This window comes from Pristis pectinata, chromosome 1 (genome assembly GCF_009764475.1).
Source record: "Pristis pectinata isolate sPriPec2 chromosome 1, sPriPec2.1.pri, whole genome shotgun sequence".
Taxonomy (NCBI): domain Eukaryota; kingdom Metazoa; phylum Chordata; class Chondrichthyes; order Rhinopristiformes; family Pristidae; genus Pristis; species Pristis pectinata.
Window position 1 is genome coordinate 26,509,988 of NC_067405.1, and position 19,853 is coordinate 26,529,840.

Genomic DNA, 19,853 nt, shown 5'->3' on the forward strand with positions numbered 1-19,853 from the left:
ACGGGCAATTGTCTTTATTGTTGGATAGATGCAGTGTTGCAATTGTACTGAAACAGTTTGACTAGAGCCACAGATAGATCAGGAACTCAGGTCTTCAATTCTAATGCTGGGATGATGTCTGGCCCCAGAGCTTTTACTGCATCCAGTGCTCTCAGCTATTTCTTGATATCACTGACTACTGATGGTGAGGATCTCAGGAGGAAACTTAGAGGGATCACCTACTTTGCACTTCCTGCTGAACACTGTTATCACTAATTAACTTTGCTTTCGGCTCCAATGTCTGAGCTCTGATTTTCTCAAGGATAGGGATCTTTTTGGAGCCTCCTCCAATCATTTGTTGTTCAATTTATCCTCTGTTCACAACTAGATATAGCTGGACTGTAGAGCTTTGTTTTGATCCATTGGTTGTAAAATGATTTATCTCTCTCTGTTACATGCTGCTATTGATAGATCCTGCAGGATTAGAGCTGGTGCACTATGTCCCTCTGCCCCCTCAAAAAACATTTAAACCTCCTTTTATTGCCTCTTTAGTAGGGTTGGCCATAATACTGGTCAGAGATTGCATTTGCCATCATGCACACCCACAATACCCCGATTTGCATAATTAAAAGGGATTTCCAAGCTGAAACAGGCAAGTTCTGTGATCATCTAGCAGTAGATAAGCAATTAATAACAGATGAGACAGATGCAGTGGTATTTATAAGGGCAGAAGATCACAACTTCAAATTGAGGCCACTCCTGCTTTTGCTTTCAGTGTGAAGAATAGTCAGTATTTTTGCTAGAAATCATTCATGTTCAAAATTAATATTTATGTTTATTTATACCTTTTTATTCTACTTGCGGAGCTAACACAATTACAACATGGACACTCATTTTGTTTGTCTCTCCTGTTAATGTTAAATGCAGTATATAAGTAATGAATGGGTTCCAGGAGCTAAGCATACCACAAAGGCAGAGTTCCTTAGCACCAAAGCTGTTGATTGCCCAATTCCATCATTAACAAGTACGGAAACTGAGACTGTGGACTTCATGTTTTCAGATAAACCTTTTGCCAGGTGGCAAGTAAAGGTAAGATATTTCAAAAACATCTGGAATTATATCAATGCTGAAAATTCAAATATAATTTAGTTTTATCAGTTAATTGAAATACTTAAAATATCTATGCTGCGCAAGGCTTGAGGGGTCTGTGCTATCTATTTGGTTTTTCTACCTTTTGCACTTTGCTGATGCATGTGATTTTAATGAAAATACATCCAAGTATTTCATCTATAAAGAATGCCCTGAGCATTAAGGGGTAAAATTAAAACTATTCTGAAACAGTATTTCAGTGAGTGAGTTGTCATTCCATGAAGCAGGCTTCCAAGGAAGAATATGAAGAAAATAATATTGATGTTTTTAAAATGCTAGGTAGATGTTCTTTTTTACAAATGTTAGTTAGATGGATTTCCTTCAAAATATAAACATTTTTGATCCAATAAATGAGCCATTTGCAATATGACATGTGGCAAATGCAGCAATCTTGGAAGATGTGACTTAGACATGGACTGAGAACATGTGTTTCTCAAAGTTCTCCATCACATGAACTTTTCTTGCATTATGTCTGGATCTGTCGTAGGCAATTTGGCAGAGATAACTAGCTCATCAACTCCATGATTAAATCATGCAAATTATATAGCCTTTCTTTTCCTAGGAATTCTTGTGTTCTTACTCAAACTTGTTTTCATCTGGTCACATACAGTTTCAATGGTGGTAAATAGAAATGGTTTGCTCCTTTCTTGAAGTAGAATTAATGAATAAATGATCGTGGTCGTGGAGGCAGGAACAGTAATAATGTTTAAGAGGCATCTGATGGGAACTTGAATGAGCGGGGCATAGAGGATATAGAATTAATTCAGGCATGTGGGATTAGTATAGATAGGCATGATAGTCGACATAGATGTAGTGCACTGAAGGGCCTGTGCCTCTACTGTACAACTCTATGAGTCTGTGATCTCTATTTAAACATGTCAATGTCCCAGGCTTCTCTGTTTCACAGCACATGAGCAGAAATCCAGAACATGTTTCTGTTTCAATAGCCCTGGTGGTTCCAATCAGAACTGCCACTAAAAGTCAGCACTGTCTAGGGCAATGTATTATTCCCAGTATACCAAATATCTTACTTTTGTTTTGAAGTTCCTGTTCTTGTTTAGGAAGATATTTCCATCATTATGGTGATTTCCCCTTTCTTTATGCCTTCCCCAATATCTCATGAGCAGCCTCCATCTGCTTTATGCATTGTAAATTGTTCAGCATCAATATGAGTTATAACAATTGAAACTCATGCCACGAGAGATGGTATAAAATGAACCCACAACAGCTGGGAAACAAATGCAGTAGGGCTGAGCAAGGAAATGGAAAAAAAACCTGACTTTCCCACTGGGGTCTAATTCCATGCTAAGTTCTGTGTTGCATCTTCTTCCAGCAACAGCTGTTTGACGCCTATATTTTGTGTCAGCTCCGCACACGATCCTCAGTTATGGAACCATTAGAAAGCACCCTCTGGAAACAACCACCGTTATTTATCGCCTGTGAATTCAATCATATCTTTGATTATAGTATCCCTGGTGTTAAACCAGGAATGAATACATGTCCCAGGCATAAAACCTGTAAAGTATTGATAATTAAAGATGAAATAATATAAAATATTTTGATGAGTGTTGTCTTTTTTTCCCTACTTGACAGATTACAAATGATGGATCCTTGTTTGGTGACGCAAAGGTTTTGACGATTTATGATGGTGTTTGCCAGATCTGTGATAACATTCCAACTGGACTTTGTAAGTTGAAGGTAATTTGAGATTCTTGAATATTGAAATATATTGTTTCTAAATCCACAATTGTCACTTTGAAGGTTGAAAAGAATGCCAATGAGAGACTTGCTTATTAGAATTGAGTTAGTATTCAGTTCGTATCTGGTGAGCTGTGTTACCATTGTAGAGATCTTCAAAACAAGCATTTTATAAATACACATAAACATAGAACCCTACAGCACAGAACAGGCCCTTTGGCCCACAATGTTGTGCCGACATTTTATCCTGCTCTAAGATCTACCTAACCCTTCCATCCCACATAGCTCCCCATTTCTCTATCATTCATGTGTCTATCTAAGAGTCTCTTAAATGTCCCTAATGTATCTGCCCCCACAACCTCTGCAGGCAGTGCGTTCCATACACCCACCACTCTCTGTGTAAAAAAAAACTTACCCCTGACATCCCCTTAATACCTTCCTCCAATCACCTGAAAATTATGTCCCCTTGTGTTAGCCATTGTCGCCCTGGGGAAAATGTCTCTGACTGTCCACTTGATCTATGCACCTGATCGTCTTGTACACCTCTATCAAGTCACCTCTCATCCTCCTTCTCTCCAAAGAGAAAAACCCTAGCTCACTCAACCTATCCTCATAAGACATGCTCTCCAATCCAGTCAACATCCTGATAAATCTCCTCTGCACCCTTTCTAAAGCTTCCACATCCTTCCTGTTGTAGCGACTCACTGTCCGAGCAAGCGAACCGGCTCGGCGGTCGGGTCGCGCGTCGTTGAAGCAGCGAGGCCCAAGATGGCGGTGGGCCTTCGTCTTCCCCAACTGACAGGGAGAACCCGCGCACGGGAAAGGTTTGATGACGTGGCGTATACGTCATTGCCGTTTTGAGTGGGCGGGAACAGGCTCTCTTAAAATGCCCGTGCAAGGTGGGAAAATAAACCAGTTCTGTTCTGAAACTCTACGACTAGTGTCTTGTGTTCATTCCGCGGTAGCAACCGCTACATTGGTGACCCCGACGGTCCAAATGGATTTTGGACCTGCGCAATGGACGACAACGCAGCATCCAACTCAGTGGCACTTAAGCTGCCCACCTTTTGGATGCTTTGTCCCAGCGTCTGGTTTCACCAGGCCGAAGCGCAATTCCACCTTCGGTGGATCACCTCTGACTCCACAAAGTACTACCATGTGGTCAGCTCTCTGGACCAGGAGACAGCCGCCCAGGTCAGTGACTTCATCCAGTCTCCTCCGGAGGAGGATAAGTACCCGGCTTTCAAAGACCTTCTGACTCGGACCTTCGGCCTCTCCCGTCGTGAGCGCGCTACCCGCCTGCTTTATCTCGATGGCCTGGGGGACAGATCCCCATCCACCCTAATGAATGAGATGCTGGCATTGGCCGAGGGACACAAGCTCTGCCTAATGTTCGTACAGGCCTTCCTCGAACAACTACCCGATAACATTCACCTGCTGTTGGCCGACGCTGATTTCAGCAACCGTCGTGTGGTGGCTGCCCAGGCAGATGTCCTGTGGAAGGCCAAACGCGAGCGCGGTTTGTCCGTCGGCCAAATCGCCAGGCCGCGAGCCCAACGCCTGCCTAAACCAGTCCCAGCAACCGGGCGACCACACCCCAGAAACACAGACGACAACAATGGCAACCAGCTGTGTTTCTACCATCAGAGGTGGGGCGCGGAGGCCCGTCGATGCCACCCACCCTGCAAGTCAGGGAAACGCCAGTGCCAGCCGCCGCGCTAACAGCTACGGCGGCTGGCTGCTGACAAAGCCTCCTATTCGTTCGGGACAAGCAGTCCGGGCGGCGTTTCCTCGTCGATACTGGAGCAGAGGTCAGTATTTTGCCCCCGACTGGCCATGACACTCGTATCAGGCAACAAGGTCCAGTACTCAATGCCGCAAATGGCACAACGATACGGACTTTCGGTACCCATACACTTCAGTTACAATTCGGCGGCAGCCGTTTCACCTGGACCTTCACCCTTGCCACCGTCGTCCGACCACTCCTAGGAGCCGATTTCCTTCAGGCCCACAACCTGTTAGTCGACCTGCGGGGGAAATGGCTAGTCCACTCCAGAACGTTCCAGACCTACCCCCTGGGAGAAACCAGCCTACCAGCCCCACACTTGGACTCCGTTTTCCTGTCCGGCAACAAGTTCACCAAGCTCCTAGCCAAATTCCCATCAGTTTTGGCACCTCAGTTTACGAATTCTGTGCCCAAACATGGGGTGCAACACCACATCATTACCACAGGGCCACCCCTTCATGCCTGAGCACGACGACTACCTCCAGACAAGCTTCGCCTGGCAAAGGAAGAGTTCCGTCTCATGGAGGAGCTGGGGATTGTTCGCAGGTCAGACAGCCCCTGGGCATCCCCCCTGCACATGATCCCCAAAGCCACCGGTGAGTGGAGGCCCTGCAGCGACTATCACAGGCTGAATGACGCCACCACCCCAGACCGCTTACCCCATCCCTCACATCCAAGACTTCGCAGCCAACCTACATGGAGTCTGCATCTTCTCCAAGGTGGACCTCGTTCGGGGATACCACCAAATCCAGGTCCACCCGGATGATGTTCCCAAAACTGTGATTATCACCCCATTCAGCCACTTTGAGTTCCTTCGAGTGCCGTTCGGCCTTAAGAACGCCATGCAGACGTTCCAGCGGCTGATGGAAGTGGTAGGCCGAGACCTGGGCTTCGTGTTCATTTATTTAGATGACATACTAATCGCCAGCCGTGACCGCCAAGAACACCTTTCCCATCTCCGCCAACTGTATTCCCGTCTCCATGATTTTGGCCTCACGATCAACCCGGCCAAGTGCCATTTCGGGCTTGACTCTATCGATTTCCTCGGCCACAGAATCACCAGCAACGGAGCAACACCCCTACCTGCCAAGGCGGATGCTATCTGCCATTTTGCCCGCCCCAACATGGTCAAAGGCCTACAGGAATTCCTGGGGATGGTCAACTTTTACCATCGGTTCATCCCTGCAGCAGCCCGTATCATGCGCCCTTTGTTCTCGCTGATGGCTGGTAAGGACAAGGACATTGCCTGGAATGACGAGGCTGCGGCTGCCTTTGTTAAGGCCAAGGACGCCCTGGCAAACGCCACGATGCTTGTACACCCTAGGACAGACGTCCCAACCGCCCTCACAGTGGACGCATCCAACACCACGGTTGGTGGGGTACTGGAACAACTAATCGAAGGCAGTTGGCAACCCTTGGCATTTTTCAGCAGGCACCTTAGACCACCCGAACTGAAATACAGCACTTTTGATTGGGAACTTCTAGTGCTGTACCTGGCGGTCTGGCATTTCCGGTACTTTTTGGAAGGCAGGCCTTTCACCGCCTTCACTGACCATAAGCCTTTGTCCTTCGCCTTCTCCAAAGTCTCTGATCCCTGGTCAGCTCGTCAGCAAAGACATTTGTCTTACATTTCCGAATTCACAACGGATGTCCAACATGTCTCCGGGAAGGACAATGTCGTTGCTGACGCACTTTCCAGACCGACCATCCACAGCCTGTCCCTGGGTGTCGACTACAAGGCCCTGGCTGACGCACAGCAAGCCGACGATGAACTGCCCAGCTACAAAACCGCAATCTCGGGCCTGCAGCTCCAAGGTTTCTTAGTTGGTCCTGGTCAGCAGACCCTCCTTTGCGACAACGCAACAGGTTAACCCCGCCCTATAGTTCCTGCAGCCTGGTGGAAACGCGTTTTCGATTCGATACATGGGTTGGCGCACCCGTCCATCAGATCAACTGTCTGGCTGGTCGCCAGCAAGTTCATCTGGCATGGCCTGCACAAACAGGTCGGGGAGTGGGCCAGGACTTGTCAGCACTGCCAGACATCGAAAATCCAATGACACACCAACGTCCCGCCACAGCAGTTCAAGCCTACCCGGAGAAGGTTCAACTACATCCACGTTGACCTCGTAGGCCCTCTGCTGGTTTCAAGAGGGGCCCGGTACCTCCTTACCATCATGGACCAGTTCATGAGGTGGCCAGAGGCAACCCCTCTATCTGACATCACGACTGATTCCTGTGCCCGGGCGCTGCTCACAACTTGGTTCTCACGTTTTGGTGTTCCAGCCCACATCACTTCAGACAGAGGCACCCAATTTACCTCCAGCCTCTGGTCTGCATTAGCGAACATGCTGGGGACGCAGCTGCACACCACCACGGCCTACCACCCTCAATCAAACGGGTTAGTGGAACATTTCCACCGCCATCTGAAATCAGCCCTGATGGCCCGCCTGCAGGGTCCTAACTGTTAGACGAACTGCCTTGGGTCCTGCTTGGCATACGCACTGCCCCCAAAGAAGACCTCCACGCTTTGTCAGCTGAACTCGTGTACAGAGCGCCCCTGGTCATCCCAGGGGATTTCATACCCTCCTTTCAGGACCAAGGGGAACAACCCAAGGCAGTCCTGCAAAGACTGTGCGAGAGGCTCAGCAACTTGGCCCCGATTCCCACTTCGCGGCACGGTCAAGCCCCGTCCTGTAAGCCCAAAGAACTACGAGACTGTAGGTTTGTTTTCGTTCACAGGGGCTCACCTCGGGTACCATTGCAACGACCATATGAGGGGCTGTTCCGAGTCATCAGGAATAATGGGTCCACCTTTATTTTGGACACTGGGGGCAAGGAGCAGGTCTTCACGACGGACCGCCTCAAACCGGCCCATTTAGATCTACAACAACCAGTCGAGGTTCCAGCACCGTGACGCAGAGGCCGACCTCCTAAGCAGCGGCTAACGCAGCCCGTGGACCTTGGGGACCGTATCGCCGGTTCTGGGGCGGGGTTGTGTAGCGACTCACCGTCCCAGCAAGCGAACCGGCTCGGCGGTCGGGTCACGTGTTGTTGAAGCGGTGAGGCCCAAGGTGGCGGTGGGCCTTCATCTTCCCCAAGTGACAGGGAGAACCCGCGCGCGGGAAAGGTTTGATGACGTGGCGTATACATCATTGCTGTTTTGAGTGGGCGGGAACAGGCTCTCTTAAAAGGCCCACGCAAGGCGGGAAAATAAACCAGTTCTGTTCTGAAACTCTACGACTAGTGTCTTGTGTTCATTCTGCAGTAGTGACCGCTACACTGTAATGAGGAGACCAGAACTGAACACAATACTCCAAGTGTGGTCTAACCAGAGTTCTCTAGAACTACAACTCACCTCATGGCTCTTGAACTCAATACCCTGATTATTGAAGGCCAACACACCATACGCCTTCTTAACAAGATGAGTTTTGTTTCTTTGATAATAAATGAAGAATTTTTGCTTCTTTCTTGAGGTAGAACTAATGAATAAATGACCATGGTAGTGGAGGCAGGAACAGTAATAATGTTTAAGAGGCATCTGATGGGAGGTAGGGCAGGAATGCGGTAGGGCAGGTAACTGAAGTGGTGGTCAGGGAGCACTTTGGCTCTAGTGACCATAATTTTATTGGTTTTAAGATGGTGATGGACAGGGATAGGACAGATCCACAGGTTCGGGTCCTAAACTGGAGCAGGGCTAATTTTGGGGGAATTAGCCAGGATCCGGCAGAGGTCGATTGGGTGAGCCTGTTTGAAGGGAAAGGAATGAATGGCAAGTGGGGGGCTTTTAAGAGTGTGATATCAAGAGTCCAGGAGCACCAGGTGAAGGGTAAACCTGGTAAATTTAGGGAACCCTGGCTGATGAGAGATATTGAGGCTCTGATCAAGAAAAAGAAGGAAGCACACATTGTGTTTAGGACGTCAGGGATGAGTGAATCCCTTGATGACTATAAAAAGATTAAGAATACTCTTAAGAGGGAAATCAGGAGGGCAAAGAGAGGGTATGAGATGGATGGGGCAGGGAAGGTTAAATAAAATCCCAAGAGATTCTGTAGCTATGTTAAGAGTAAAAGGGTGGCTAGGGAGAAAGTAGGTCCCCTCAGAGATCAGCAGGATTGCCTATGTCTCAAGTTGTAGGAGATGGGTGGGATTTTTAAAGAATATTTCTCCTCAGTGTTTACTGAGGAGAAAGTCATGGTTGCTCAAGAGAAAAGGAAAACTAGTAGAGATGTTTGGAAGAACGTTCGTATTACCAGGGAGGCGGTATTTGCAGCCTTACAGCGCATTAAAGTGGATAACTCCCCAGGGCCTAACTAAGGGCATCATAGGACCTTATGGGAGGATAGAGGAGAAATTACGGAGGCTTTTGCGGAGGTTTTTGCTTCATCGTTAGCCAGTGGTGAAGTTCCCGAAGACTGGAGGTGGCTAACATTATTCCACTGTTTAAGAAGGGTAGCAAGGACAACCCAGGGAACTCCAGATGTCAGTAGTGGGGAAGTTACTGGAAGGAATTCTGAGGGACAGGATCTACCAGTATTTGGATAGACAGAGTCTGATTAGGAGGAGTCAGCATGGCTTTGTGCGTGGAAAGTCATACTTGACAAACCTTTTAGAGCTTTTGAAGAGGTAGCCAAAAAGGTAGATGAGGGTAGGACATTGAATGTTGTCTATTTGGACTTTAGCAAGGCCTTCAACAAGGTCTCGCATGGTCGGCTGGTCTGGAAGGTCAGGTCCCATGGAACCTAGAGAGAGCAAGTTAGTTGGATTCAAAATTGGCTCGGAGGTAGGAAGCAGAGGGAGGTGGTTGAAGGTTGTTTCTCAAAATGGAGGCCGATGATGAGTGGTGTGTTGCAGGGGTCAGTGTTGGGACCCTTGTTATTTGTTATTTATTTAAATGATTTGGGTGCAAATGTACAAGGTTTGACCAGTAAGTTTACGGATGACACAAAATTAGGAGGTGTTGTTGATAGTGAAAAAGGTTCTGATAGATTACAGGGGGATCTTGATCAGTTAGGGAAGTGGGCCAAGGAATGGCAAATGGATTTCAAACAGATAATTTTGAGGTGATGCATTTTAGAAAGTCAAACCAGCTTAGGACTTACACTCCCTAGTGTCCTACCTTTCATATTATAATGGAATAGAGGGACTTAGGAGTACAAGTGTTCGTTGAAAGCGACGTCACAGGGTAGACAGGGTGGTGAAAAAGGCATTTAGCATGCTGGCCTTCATCAATCAGGGCATTGAGTATAGGAGATGGGACATTATGTTGCAAATGTATGTTATTGGTGAGGCTGCACTTGGAGTACTCTGTACAGTTTAGGAAAGACATGGTTAAACTGGAATGAGTACAGAAAAGATTTATGAGGACGTTGCCAGGACTAGAGGGCCTGAGTTATAAGGAGAGGTTGGCCAGGCTAGGTCTTTATTGCTTGGAGCGTAGGAGAATGAGGGGTGATCTTGTAAAAGTTTATAAAATCATGAGGATTATAGATAGGGTAGGGGAGTCCAAAACTAGGGAGCATAGATTTAGGGTGAGAGGGGAAAGATTTAAAAGGGACTTGAGGGGCAACTTTTTCCCACAGAGGGTGGTGAGTATATGGAATGAGCTGCCAGAGGAAGTGGTTGAGGCAGGTACCATAGTATCATTTATGAAACACTTGGATAGGTACATGGAGGGGTGTGGCTCAGAGGGATATGGGCCGAAAACAGGAAGTTGGGACTATCTGGATGGGCACCATGGTTGGCATCGACTGGTTGGGCTGAAGGCCCTGTATCCATGCTGTATTGTTCTATAACTCTATGACTCTAATTGTCTCCCTGTAGGAGTGCACCACACTGTTCCAAATCCAAGGAGATTAGACACAGACTGTCAGCAGCCAAACTTTAGTCCCATAAAGCATAGTCGCAGATATTGCTGGAATATAGCTACCTAAAAAGAAACACAGAACACTGGTTAATCTTATGATACTGGCCCAGTTAAGGATTATCATACCCTTTAAGGAGGAAAGTCAAAGTTGAGTTTATTGTCACATGCACAAGTACATGCAACAACAGGTGCAATGAAAAACTTACTTGCGGCAGCATCATAGGCACATAGTATCATATTGATTTTTTTTTTGATTTTTTTTATTTACAGCGTGGTAACAGGCCCTTCCGGCCCAACAAGTCCACGCCGCCCATTTTTTTAAAAACCCAAATTAACCTACCCGTACGTCTTTGGAATGTGGGAGGAAACCGGAGCACCCGGAGGAAACCCACGCAGACACGGGGAGAACGTACAAACTCCTTACAGACAGCGACGGGAATCAAACCCTGATCGCTGGCACTCTAATAGCATCGCACTAACTGCTACGCTACCGTGCCACCCATTCACAAGAAAGACATAAATTACACGTCAATACTCCACAATTTTTATAATAAAGAACACATAGAGCAAAACAAAACAAGTTCATTTTAGTGCAAAGTGGTCAAAGAGGTCATAGAGTTGCTCTACTGTCATGATTAGAGGCATTCAATTTTCATCCTCTGGTGCTCACAATCTTTCAATCTGGCCATGAAAGCTCAGGCAACTCTGTCTTATTTGTACCTATATACTTAACTCACTTGTTTGCCGTTTCGATTTTGTGTACCTGGTAAATAAAATACTTGCATTTATAAAGCGCCCTTCACACAGTCCACATGTTTGCAAGCACTTTATAGCTACAAGTAATCCTTCTGAGATGTTATCATGATTTGTAATGTAGGAAATGGGGCTTACAGTATATGTGCATAGCAGTACTCATACAAGGCAATGTGATTGTGACCTGATAATTTGCTCATCTTATGTTGGTTCAGGGATGAACATTGATCAGGACACTTAAGGTTTCTTTGAAGTAGTGTGATGGAATTGATACCAAATGATAGGTATGCTTGAAACTGTTATTTCATTATTTTAAAATAATAATTTTCAGGATATCTGATTGGTAAATATCAAAATTCAAAACAGCAGGTTTGTTGTAATTCAAAAAAGGTGCAGGCTCAGCAATTCATTTGACCACATGAACACAACCATGAACTGTTTCACCATTCCACAAATTCTCAGATTCTAAATTTTGGATCTGCTTCACCTAATGAGAGCAGCGAACTATAAATGTTTGCTCAACTTCACAAGATCACAAGATCACAAGATCACAAGATAAGGGAGCAGAAGCAGGCCATTTGGCCCATCGAGTCTGCTCCAAGGAAAAGGGAAAAAGAAATGGGGTGGGAAAAAAAGAGAGAAAAAAAAACTATTCTAATCCCATTTGCCAGCCTTATCCCCATATCCCTTGATACCCTGACTATTTAGATATCTGTCTATCTCCTCCTTGAATACCCCCACTGATCTGGCCTCCACTGCTGTGCGTGGCAAGGAGTTCCACAATTTCACCACCCTCTGGGTAAAGAAACTTCTCCTCATCTCTGTCTTGAAACTGTACCCTCTAATTCTAAGATTGTGCCCTCTGGTCCTGGACACGCCCACCAAGGGAAACAGCCTAGCCACTTCATCAGGAAACTTGACAATCATAGGATTTTAATGTTGGGCTGTGGCATCAGGGAATAAATCGGTGAAGGGTAAATGGGAATGAGCCTTTAGGTGGGAGGGGGTAGTGATCAGGAGAGTGAGGTGAGAGTGCTCAGAAGAAGGCCAATTTTTTAAAAAGAAGATAAGAGAGCTATTTGGGAAGAGAAGGAGATTGGCAGAAAGGAGGGAGCAAAAGTAGAGAACAAAGTGGGTTGTAGTGGGCACATGTCTTGAACTGTGACAGAGGGGTGGAAGTGCTTGGAAGGAAGGGTATGTGGAAATGAGCAGGAGGTGGATGTGGTAGGAAGCTGGCTGAGCAAAGATATTTGGCAATGCTCAGTGGACTTGAACAGGGAACACTTGAGAAAGAAAACTTAAGATATTTAAATGTTTGTTTATTGATTTCAGGTAGGATTTTGGAATTCTTTATTATACTGAGTTGTGTCCATGCTGAATGAATTAGTGGAATGGTCTGCCCAATTTGCTTCCCATTAACCCTTCACCGATTTCTTCCCTGATGCCACAGCCCAACATTAAAATCCTATGATTGTCAAGTTTCCTGATGGACAATATGATCCAAGAGGAAATTTTAAGTTTGTTTCATTTAAATGATCCAGAACTTATGAAAAGTGTCAACTTTGTCCCTTTTATTGAACAATGAGTAAGAATTCATTATTTAACTGTTAATTTGCTTCAGGAACCAGCCCACATGATAAGATATTGATTTTTGCCAGTTTCTGTTCTGTGACACAAATGATATGATTTTGACTGACAGAAAGCGTGCCACTTTTTGACCTGCTTTTATTTCCTAACCTGACAAAGTATGGCATCAGTTCTTATGTCTAGCCATTTAATCTCAGCTGCCTCAAACCTCCTGTTGCCATTCCCTTTAGGGCATTTTATCAGACATTGACTGAGGCCCATCCCAAGTTGCCTCTTCACCTTGCCCTGTTCTAATCACACAGTGGCCTTCTAGATGTTTATCATGTCCATGTCATTGTCTTATCTTCATTCCAGCATCTGTGAAGTAGAGCTGAATGTAGCATTGCTCACCCTAATTGCATGCTTCAGATTTAATACAGCAAGGATGCATTTTAGGTGTAGGATAAGCCATATATACCATATCACCACACACACACACACACACACACACATATATATATATAGGCATCTAATAAAATGATAACTAACAAATATGAACCAATGAAACTGGATCTCTTGTTTATTTTAATTAACAGATACCTCAGTGAACAAATAATACTGTTCATTTAGTTTCATGGAGTTAATAAAATGTACACAGGAAAGATTAAGTCAAGAAAGGTCAGGTGCTACATCCAAAAAAAATGTAGTAATGGTCACTGGTCATAAAATAAAATATAGCTGCAAAAATGTGAAGAGAATAAATATTAATGGGAAAACATTGGTTTAATAGTGGTTTATTATTGTCATGTGTACCGAGATACAGTGAAAAGCTTTTGTTTGCGTGCCATCCAGGCATATCATGCCATACATAAGTACATTGAGGGAGTACAAAGAAAAATACAATGCAGAAGATAGAGAAATTACGGTGCAGGTAAACAACTAAAGTGCAAGGGCCACAATTGGAGGTAGATTGGAAGATCAAGAGTTCATCTTTAGCATATGAGAGTGTGTTCAAGAATCTGATAACAGCGGGATAGAAGCTAGTAGTACATGCTTTCAAGCTTTTGTATCTTCTGCCTGATGGGAGAAGGGAAAAGAGAGAGACTGGGTGGAATGGGTCCTTGATTATATTGGCTGCTTTCCCAAGGCAGCGAGAAGTGTAGGCAGAGTCAATGGAAGGGAGGCTGGATTCCGTGATGGACTGGGCTGCATTCACAACTCTCTGCGATTCCTTGGGGTCGTTAAACATACAAGTAAAGTAGTATTTACTAGGAGAAAATTGACACAAAGAGCACAAAATTGCATACGTGAGTGGATTAGGGAAAAATACATCTTCAGTCACTCCCACTAAAAGCATGTCAGAGTATTGATTTACAGCTAGCTGTCACTCTTAGTTAAGTATAAAGCTAGTGTCCAGTAATGAATTTCCCCCTTAATACATTCAAGAGCTTTTTTTGTGTAATTATTAATTGTTGTAATCATAATCAAATGTTGAAGTATATTTTTCAATGGCTATTTTTTAATCAAATGTGATGGATTTGCTTTCATAGGAAAAAACATGCAATATAGATGGACTTTGTTATGGTGAAGGAGACCCAAATCCAACAAGTCTTTGTTTGCTGTGCAACCCAGACAGGTCCAAGTTCACCTGGTCCATTAATAAAAGTAAGTTTTCATTCAAAGCCTTTGAATCTAATTAAGGAACTCATGCCTAGAAATTAGATTGATTAGCACTGCTTATTCCAGTGCTACACAATTGAAAAGCTTCTTATCGCTGTGTGACAGTGTGTAAAGACTACTTCTGGGTAATTTTGTATCATTTTAGATATTCCATCATGAACTTACTAGTGTATGTTGGGCTTGTATTATTGGATGTGATCACCATGTCAAGGGCATATCTAAAGTTCTCATTCCCCATGCAGAGTTTCTTGTGAGTGAAATTAGTCCATGTCCCTGGAATGAATGTCATTGGCCATTTTAGTCATGAAGCATCATGATAACCATTAAGTCTCATACTTGCCCTTTATCCTTAAATTTTCACACCCCAAAATACCGGTACCGGCATCCACCAATTCCCTGACTCTCCAAGTGGCTCACACTCTGAACCAACAATTGCCTGGGGTCTCTGACCTAATGAACTGAGGACCTGACCTGCTAATTACCCAGTGGATTTTCTTTTCAGCCCCATTTCATTCACAGCCCCATAACTGTTCTCTTTCTCTGCCCTGTCAAGTAGTCCCCAAGTTCCAATCAGATATCTGACCAATGGCTATTTCTTTCCCATCTAGGGGAAACTTCACAGCATGAAAATATCTGTTCAACAGCAAGGTCACGAGTGTAGTTTGTAATGGTGGGTCCATGACCAAAACAATCATTGCTGTTCAGGGCAGTAAAAATATAGTACACACGTTAGGACACTACAATTCCTTGTCATTGATGTTTTTTTTGAGGAAAAAATGGCCGAATAATTCATTTGAATTTACTACTAATGTCTTTGTTTTGTATTCCACTAAGACAATCAGCCACCCATTTACCAAGAGTCTACTACTAAGCTCCAGACGTTTTTCGGTGAAAATTTTGTTTACCAGTTCACTGCAGTGGATCCAGAAGGATCAGCTGTACTTTTCTCACTGGAATCTGCCCCGGAGAATGCCAGTCTATCACCTGCTGGACTTCTGATTTGGAAAGTGAATTCCCAAAATTCAGGCAGCTTTGGCTTTACTGTCTCTGATGAGTGTAATGCACAAAGCACATATTCAGTTCAGGTGAGTACAATGATTTCCACTTAAATGTCAAAGTCATGTATATTTTTGTTAATTTTTCAAAATATTTATGATAAACTTCTGTTCAAAATGTATAAAGGCACAGCAAATTGTTATGATGACAATACTTAAGAAACTTAGAAGTACACCTTCTGAAATAGACACTTCCTAATAAAGTTCTGACATTATGAATCCAGAAGAGACAGGACAATGATGCAAGTCAGTGAATGCAACTGGGCTTGCATGTGTATCTCCTTTTCTCACTATTTTTATATCTCTTTGTGGAAATGCATTTGTTAGAGAATTGTGCCTTTATGTACAAGTAGAATATCACATATTTCTGAATTTCTTATGAAGCATCTTCAACCTGAAATTTGACTCTGTTTCTGTCTCCGTGTATGCTTCTTGAACTGCTAGATGTTTTGCTGTTGTATATTCCCATTGAAGTCACAGTTTTGATACATAAATATATGAGGCTGTCCTTGACATGCAAACAACATTTACAGTGTGTTGTTAAACAGCCCAAGTAATATTAAAGCCATTTGGAGCTGAAGTGAAAGCACACCTCTGGCTGAATTCATGCTTAACAGAGAGGAACCTGGTATCAATGGGATTTCATTAAAGCAGTATCTTTGGAACACTATCTTTTGCCTACCTAAGTTATGAACTCTCTACAATGTCAACAGTGGGATGTTTGCTAGTGATCAGAAATTGGATATCCTGCATGATTACCTTCTCAATATCCAAAGCCTTCAAGGCATAAATCAGGAAAGTGATTTTCTATTCTCAACTTGCCTGGATAATTGCAACTCAAACCAAGGAGTTCAACATGAACCAGAACAGCCTGTCTTTTTGTTATTCCATCCACACTATTGGGGCTCATTACCTCCATTACTGAGCATTGTGCCTCTGGTGTGTACTATCTGCTGCAGCGATTCACCAGGCTTCTTCAAAAGCATCGCCAAAACTCATCATCTCTATCATCAAAGAGGACAAGGGCATCATATTCCACATTAACTAGATTTAGACTGCAGATGCTGGAATCTGGAGGAAAAAACAAACTGCTGGAGGAACTCAGCAGGTCAAGCAGCCAATGTGAAGGCAAAGAAATGGTTGACGTTTTGGGTTGAGACCCTGCTTCAGAACTGGGAGTGTAGAGGGAAGATGGCCAGGATTAAAGAGGTGAGGGGGATGGGTGAGAGCAACTGGATTGCAACAAATCAATAAGGTGGCTCACCACAAAGTTTTCAAGAGCAATTAGGGATGGCCACCAAGTTCTGCCCTTCACATTGATGTCAGCAACCTGCAGCTGAACAAAAGGAAAACACAATAGAACTGCAAGCGACCAGCTACCTGATCTTGCCACTAACATATGTACGGACTGCAGACCTATTTTTTCCAGATGCGCTGATATCGACTTGTATCCCAGAAACAGCCTGATTCTGGAAGGCAAGCCAGCTGGGCCATATATAAGTCAATATTATCATATATAAGTCAATACATGGGGTGCTGGGTAGAAGGGAGAGTATGTACAACAAGCCCTCCCTCCGTGAAAAGAGTAACTTGGGCAACCAATTAAATTGGTCTCAAGTTTGGCAGTCCAAGAGCTAGAATGTTTCAAAATGACTTTGATATTTCAAAGGCACTCAACTGTAAAAAAAAATCAATTGAAATATTAACTTTTTTAAATTATTAATGAGTTTAAAATTAAATCTAATTTAAGTCACCAAAACCACTTGGAATATTTAAAATCATTACAGCAAACTCAATTAATTCCAAAAATCATACATTACCTTATACTTCTCCTTCCCAGCTGTTCCTCTCCATTAAAATGAATGAGTTTGCTGTCCTTGTGTCGGGTCTAACCTAGTGAAGGTGCAGTGGGAAAATTCCCCAGTATAACTGCTAGGGAATTACCTGATGTTGATTGCCTGACATTGGTGCTGTGTTACTGCACTCCATGAGGGATCCAACTTTTGAGCGCAGCAGGGAAACGACTGCCAAGTTTAGGCAACAAGTTCAGGAAATCCTGTTTGTATGGGTTTCGAGAACTTCCTTGGGGCAGCTGCTGGCATTTCCCAGTGAGGTTCATCCCAATAAATTGCTCAGTTTTTGACGTGTTCTGTATACATAAGCAAAGTTTGTAACATGACAGAATATAAAGGTATCTGTGCCATATTTAGTGTGAAGACTCCTATGCTGATCTATAAAGCTCGGATTAAATTAGCTGTAGTTTTAACCTAATCTGCCAGGAAACTAACAAGATTGTGCTCCTGACTTTGTGGTCCATTCAAATTAAGTAAAGAGTAATCATTGTTCCATCCATGACTTCTTGCTAGGCAAGATTTCGTTAAAATTAAAGTCAAAGTCAACTTTATTGTCATATGCACAAGTACATGTATGCAGGTGCACTGAAAAACTTACTTGCAGCAGCATCACAGGCACATAGCATCAAATAAGCAGCATTCACAAGAAAAACATAAATTAAACATAGTTTATACATAATTTTTACAAGAAAAATATCACAATTAGAACAAAAAAAAGTCCATTTTAGTGCAAAGTGATCAGATTGGTCATAGTGTTGCTGAACTGTAGTAGTAATTAGGGTTTTGCTGGTTAGTTCAAGAACCGAATGGTTGAAGGGAAGTAGCTGTTCTTGAACCTGGTAGTGTGGGGACTTCAGGCTTCGGTACCTCCTGCCCGATGGTCATAGAGTACTACAGCACAGAAACAGTCCCTTTGGCCCATCTAGTCCATGCCGACTTGATCTTCTGCCTAGTCCCATCTACCTGCACCCGGAGCATATCCCTCCAAACCCTTCCCTTCCATGTACCTATCCAAACTTCTCTTAAGTGTAACAATTGAACCTGCATCTACCACTTCCGCTGGCAGCTCATTCCACACTTGCACCACCCTGTGAGTGAAGAAGTTTCCCCTCAGATTCCCATTAAACATCTCACCTTTCACCCTAAACCTATGACCTCTAGTTCTAGTCTCACCCAACCTGAGGGGGAAAAGCCTACATGCATTCACCCAATCTATACCCCTCATAATTTTGTATATGTCTATAAGTTCTCCCCTCATTCTCCTACACTCCAGGGAATAAAGTCCTAACCTCTTCAACCTTTTCCTGTAACACAGGTCCTCAAGTCCTGGCAACATCCTTGTAAACCTTCTCTGCACTCTTTCAAGCTTATTGATATCTTTCCTGTAGCTTGGTGACCAGAACTGAACACAATAGTCTAAATTCAGCCTCACTAACGTCTTGTACAACATCAACATAACATCCCAAATCCTGTACTTAAGGCCCTGATTTATGAAGGCCAAAATGCCAAAAGCTTTCTTTACGACCTTATCTACCTGTGACGCCACTTTCAAGGAACTATGGATCTGTATTCCCAAGTCCCTTTGTTCTACCGCACACTTTAGAGCCCTACCATTCACTGTGTAAGTCTTACCCTAGTTTGTCCTCCCAAAGTGCAACACCTCACACTTGTCTGCACTAAATTCCATCTGCCATTCTTCAGCCTATTTACCTCGCTGGTCAAGATCACACTGCAGGCTTTGATAGCCTTCCTCACTGTACACTACATCCCCAGTCTTGGTGATATCCACAAATTTGCTGATCCAGTTTACCACATTGTCATCTAAATCATTAATGTAGATGATAAACAATAATGGACCCAGCACCGATCCCTGCGGCACACCACTAGTCACAGGCCTCCAGTCTGTGAAAGTAGCTGCAAAAAGATGGCATGGCCCGGACGGTGGGGATCTTTGATGATAGATGTTGTCTTCTTGAGGCAGCACCTCCTGTAGATACAACTGATGGTGGGGAGGGTTGTGCCCATGATTTATAGGACAGAGTCCACTACTCTCTGCAGCTTCTTACATTCCTGCGCATTCCAATTGCCATAGCAGATCATGATTCAACCAGTCAGGATACTTTCAACAGTACATTTGTAGCAGTTTGTTAGAATGTTCGGTGACAAGCGGAACCTCCTTAACCTCCTAAGAAAGTAAAGACAATGGCACGCTATATGCTGGGCCCAGGACAGGTCATCTGATATGTTAATGCACAGGAATTTAAAGCTGCTGACTCTCTCCACCACCGTTCTCCCAATGTAGACTGGCACATGTTCGCCCTCTTCCCCTGCCTGAAGTCAACAATCAGTTCTTTAGTTTTACTGACGTTGAGCGAGAGGTTGTTGTTGTGGCACCACTCAACCAGGTGTCCTATCTTGCTCCAGTAAGCTGACTCATCACCACCTGTGATTTGTCCAACAACAGTAGTGTC

The 19,853-nt window shown here is 44.1% G+C and overlaps 1 protein-coding gene across 1 annotated transcript in view; it reads left to right on the forward strand.

Annotated features, from left to right (window-relative positions):
* The window catches only part of LOC127576271 (von Willebrand factor D and EGF domain-containing protein-like), a 199,871-nt gene that overhangs the window by 104,257 nt on the left and 75,761 nt on the right, over positions 1–19,853 (forward strand). Inside the window, exons 14-17 of the mRNA XM_052026761.1 lie at positions 907–1,068; positions 2,722–2,826; positions 14,345–14,459; positions 15,309–15,559. Of these exons, the coding sequence (XP_051882721.1) occupies positions 907–1,068; positions 2,722–2,826; positions 14,345–14,459; positions 15,309–15,559 (633 nt within the window). The remainder of the gene's footprint in view (positions 1–906; positions 1,069–2,721; positions 2,827–14,344; positions 14,460–15,308; positions 15,560–19,853) is intronic.